Source organism: Mytilus galloprovincialis, chromosome 7 (genome assembly GCF_965363235.1).
Source record: "Mytilus galloprovincialis chromosome 7, xbMytGall1.hap1.1, whole genome shotgun sequence".
Taxonomy (NCBI): domain Eukaryota; kingdom Metazoa; phylum Mollusca; class Bivalvia; order Mytilida; family Mytilidae; genus Mytilus; species Mytilus galloprovincialis.
The window spans coordinates 27,302,364-27,307,398 of record NC_134844.1 but is presented as its reverse complement, the minus strand read 5'-3'; the positions used below and the strand labels follow the sequence as shown (position 1 = coordinate 27,307,398).

At 31.5% G+C, this 5,035-nt stretch overlaps 1 protein-coding gene across 1 annotated transcript; it reads right to left on the bottom strand.

Moving 5' to 3' along the window:
* Positions 1–3,284: 3,284 nt before the first annotated feature.
* Positions 3,285–4,835, bottom strand: LOC143082664 (uncharacterized). The gene is made up of 2 exons (XM_076258473.1): positions 4,584–4,835; positions 3,285–3,747 (listed from the first exon to the last, which is right to left on the bottom strand). Exons 1-2 carry the CDS (start codon positions 4,759–4,761, stop codon positions 3,335–3,337), a joined length of 591 nt encoding a protein of 196 aa, XP_076114588.1. The 5' UTR covers positions 4,762–4,835; the 3' UTR covers positions 3,285–3,334.
* Positions 4,836–5,035: the final 200 nt, after the last annotated feature.

Sequence of the window (5,035 nt, the reverse complement as noted above, 5' to 3'; positions counted from 1 at the left end):
GATAAATACTTGTATGTGCCGTATTATATACTAATTCGTGGAATTCCTTTCTCTGTTATTTTGGTAACGAACATACTTCTTGTTGGTGGATTGGTAAGAAATAACCAAATTTTGAGCAAGATGACAAATGAAAAATTGGAAAGGGAGAGAATGCGACAAGAAGTAGCCATCACAAGAATGGTAATGACTGTTACCAGTGTATACTTCGTCTGCATGGTACCAGGTCGTTTATTAGCTGGTGTAATGAAGGCCGGTTTGTTGCGCGATGAACGTCAGTATATCTATTTAATCGTCACTTACCTAGAACTTTCAAATTTTTCAGTGAATACTATTATTTATACAATGACAAGTTCTTTTTTCAGAGAAGGTTACAGGGAGCTTATTGTTTCATGCTTTTGTCGTAGATGTAGACAGGTGTCATCCGAAAGTCCGATTGACATATCTACATAATGGACTTTTCGACGCTAGTTATCATTTTTCGTTCTTTTTCGACTAGAAGATAAAGTATGCTAGGAATTTTTATCATTTAATTCTGTCAATATTCAATTTGCATTGACTCAATGATTAATGGTTAAAACTAGGCATGTAATATTTGCCACTGGATAACAAAAAAACAGCGATCTTTTTTTTCTATTAAAAAAAAAGATACTTATGATCCGTTGTCCATTTTTTTTTATACTATTCTCCGATATTTATTGAATATTTCATATCTTTTACATTACCCGAGTTTAATTTTCGAGAAGTGGGGACGGTGCAGGTTTAGTGTAATGTTTTCAAAACAAAAAAAAAACGGACGATGAGATATTTCAAAGCAATTTATTGAAGAAAATAATTGTGTAAAGTAATCTCCATCGACTGCTGTGAAAAAACATGACATTCGAAATGTTGAATAAAACTTGAAAAGGGATCGAGGTAAAATTGACATTTTTTGTTGTTTTGTTCTAAGTTCTCTGAATAAAAATATATAAATAACTAGATATAAGAAATTGTGATATAAGTGCCAATAAGACAACTATATATCCAAGTTACAATGAATTCATTTTAAAATAATTCAACTAGTTTTTAATTGAATGTATGTGGTATTCGGAATTCCGTGTCAACTGATTGAATCCAATGTAATCCCTGTTTAATGATCAACAATTTTCATTTAAATTCCGATTTTGAATATATAAATCTTACAAGTTTATTTATGTTTGTTTTATAATCAAATCCGGTCGTGATGTATGCTTTATTAGTAGACCTTTAACTCAAGACAAAAGGTAGTACTGCCGGACACTGCAAACGACTTAATCCTGTGATGAACTAGATCACATTTTTAAATGATCTTTCAAATCATCTCTTTTTGTTTATTCTTAAGCATGGTTTATTATTACTATAAACCTAAATATTTTTGTCTTTTATTTGTATGTCTTCTCTAATCTGTGCTGTATAAAGTGTTCATTTATCATGTTTATCATTAATTCAAAATCGCCTACTATAATCGTATATGCTTTCATTGAGGAAAAGTACAATGAACAGTATATGAGCATCTATTTACACTGACTATGAGACTAAAAGTAAAAGTTTGCGAGAGTGTTCTTGTTTTGTCGTGTAATATATTGTGTGTTCTGTATATGAACTGATCATGTATCATTGTGTTTATAGTTCTTACTTAGTTTAGATGTTATAAGAGATTTATCTTACCTCCTATACATTTCGAGGAATGTGATTGGTTAAAAGTGTCCTCGTGGAAACCGTGTATATTTGATATTAGGTTAGTAGGGAGGCGGGGCTTATTTCATACACGGTTAGTAGTGGAGTTACGTCCCTTTATATTCCATGTAAGGTAGTAGGGAGGCGGTGCTTATTTTATACACGGTGGGTAGTGGTGTTACGTCCCTTTAAAAAAACAAAACAGTACTGAGAAAAAATCTTAAAGGTTTCAACAGACGAAGAAATTGATGATTAAGATATAAATATAACAAGTTGTCATTTTTGACATCTGTTTTTGTAGGATCAATGGAGTAGTTTCTTAATCATGTTAATGCTAACTGTATTGAAGACTTGCTCATTTTGATAGGCCACTGGTATAAATTTTACACGTTAAGATAGTAAGATAAATTCGTTACATAGTGTGCTAGTGACGTAATACGGTATATATGGGGTCAGTAAATTCATAATGGGGATTCCAGCTTCGCTCTCACCCCATATGGAATTTACTGACCCCATATATACCGTATTAGGTCACTAGCACATTATGAAACTAATAATATTAAACTGTCAGGAAAACCTTTCTTTTACTCTGTAATTGCCATTTCTTCTCTTTATAAGTAGTTTTTAGTTATATTTTATGATGACATCATGAGATTTTTCATGTACCCGTTCAAAAGATATAAGATGTGGTATTAGAGCCAATGAGACTCTCCATCCAGGTAACAATTTATAAAAGTACACCATCACAGGTACGGTCTTCAACACGGAGCATTGGTTCACACCAAACAGAAAGCTATGAAGGGCCCAAAAAATTACTAGTTTAAAACCATTTCAATGGGAAAACCAACGATCTAATTTATATAAAACCCTTATGAACCACATCAAATTACGTCATATTAACACAGGTAAATGAAGATGATTTTGTTGTTTAGTATACTTCTTCTTCATCTGTCTGTATAATCTTCCGTTTAGGAATATTAAGAAATTTCTTATATATCAATTCTAAATTCAAATTCAATAAAACTATTCTAAAACTTGGTATATGTTGGGTGTATATCAAAAAAAGCTGTTTTCTTACATCAATCCATTCATTTCATGATTGATTAAGATGATCTACGAATATAGAAACAACACAAATTAAATTTTGAGTCCTCTGAGATGTAAGATTCGTGTCAATTGTGTTTTACAAAAAAAAATCATGCGCAGTATTGATTTGATGCGATGATCCCCGATTAACGAAGAAGATTTGTCTCATTGGCAATCATACTACATCTTTTTTATGTCAATATAATCACGCGAATGTCCTACTGAACATGTGTGCGTTATGTCTTTATGGTCCTGGTTTTTTTTGACAGAACATGCCTTACAAACTTGCCATTATAAGTCCGAGCAAGGTGAAGTGTTTTAAGTTTTGAAAAGGGGTAAAAAAATTGAAAAGATATTGGGTTATCTTTTAACTTGTATACATTGTTAATTATATAAACAGAGTCTGCAAATAAAAAAAAAATGTGCTGTTAGAATTGAGAATACTTATTTTAACGTGCTACTAATTTATGACTCGGCATTATATTCGTACACATCCATGCAATAATGAACAATAGAATATCAGTAATTAGATTAACAGTGTGTCGAAAACGAAGCTCTACAGTTCGTTACTGATCAGAACTCCGAGAAAGGATGATTGTGGGTAATTGTCTTGACTTCTAAAACTGTTAGTGGTCCCAAACCCTGTCGTTCTAATGAAAGCGTGGTCATTCTTTTCCATTCTACTCAAAGCTGTCATTGACGCTGATTGATATCCGCCATTTGTATCTGTATTTCCGGTTGAAGATATTACATTGTTCTCTATGACCAGTTCAGCTATTATATATCCTGTTGTTTCTGTTGAGACGGTCCAGGAGAAAAGGTAAATACCACTTTTTGGAGCTACAAAAATTCCACTGTTTTGATTGTAATGATGACCTTTGTTAATAACTAGCTCCTCAAAAACCACAGTAGAATCTTTTTGTAGATCGAATCTTCGGTTCTTTATTATTGCATAGAACATCACCGGCTCTGAAAAATAGGTTATATGTATTGAACCGGTTGATTATTCTAATCATTCTGATTTTTTTTTTTCTATAAAAATAAAATAAAATACGGGGTATGATGAAATTATAAAACAAAATACGTGGTATGATTAAATGATCACACAAAACTGAAAAATAAAACAGTAGACACTCACAAAATAAAAAAAAATAATGAATGAATAAAAAAATTGGCCATAGCAAATAAAAAGATGAGAGTTGTACAAATAGCTATCCTTTTCTCTATGAAATGTGTCTAATTTGCATTCAAGGATAAGTTTTCAATTTTAGAATTAATGTTTGAATATGGGAAAGGGAGTGGAAACATTTTCGAACAAACAAAAAAGTGTCTCCTTAGTTTGACATTCGAAATTTACCATGATCATCATTTCTTGGATGATGGCACATGTACACCAAGCAGAGATTATGCAATGTTGCATCACTTGAGTTTTATTATTGATGTCTCTTATTGCGTCATTTCTAAATATGTATACTCTTACGATTAGACTAAGGGAGCAACCAGTTAACCTTTAAAAAAGGGGTTTTGGGTTTTTGTACAAGTCAAAATTTCTTGTGCTTAAAGTTTTTTTGACGTTATCAATCAAATTATTTTTTCACAAACACTATACGGTATGGTGAAAAAGTGGATTCAGAAGATGTTTTTTGTCATCTGCTTTATCACAATATTCATTTTCATTAATATTTTTATTTTATGAAGAACCCCACCTTATTTTTCAAAATGGTCATTCCCTAATTTTGCAAACAAAATATGTACGAGCTCATTATTATATTAATTTTACAAAGACTAGATATATAATAACATACCTTTTCTATAATCTTCACACAGATTATGCAACATATTGTCATATTTTTGTAGACTTCTTTCCAGAGCTGATATTCTTTCATCTTGCAAGGGTTGCGTCGATGTATTATTGCTTTGTAACGACAAGCAAACAGCCAGAAAATTTCCAAAAATCAGGAATAATAACTCGAAGTTCTTCATTCCTATCGGCTTTAAAAAAAAAGTGTGAGTAGAATTGTGTTGGTTAAATGTATTTTAGTGGCGTATTAGTTAGTATATATTATATATTTGTAGACCGCTTCCTTCCGACATGAAAATATGTTCATTTGTCAAAACACTACATTTTTTTTTTAAGCTGTCATTTACAGTAAAGTATGTCCAGAAGCAAGAACAAAGATTAGAGATATTCATGAGCTGTTACTACAATTTATGCAATGATCGCACTAGAATGTGCAAACATGAATATAATATATAC

What these genes read in the sequence shown, in the direction of transcription:
- LOC143082664 (XM_076258473.1), bottom strand. Translation starts at nt 4,761, where the DNA reads ATGAAGAACTTCGAGTTATTATTCCTGATTTTTGGAAATTTTCTGGCT. An exon ending in GTGTGAAGATTATAGAAAAG is followed by an intron (nt 3,748 to 4,583) that starts GTATGTTATTAT and finishes CCTATTTTTCAG; the next exon opens with AGCCGGTGATGTTCTATGCA.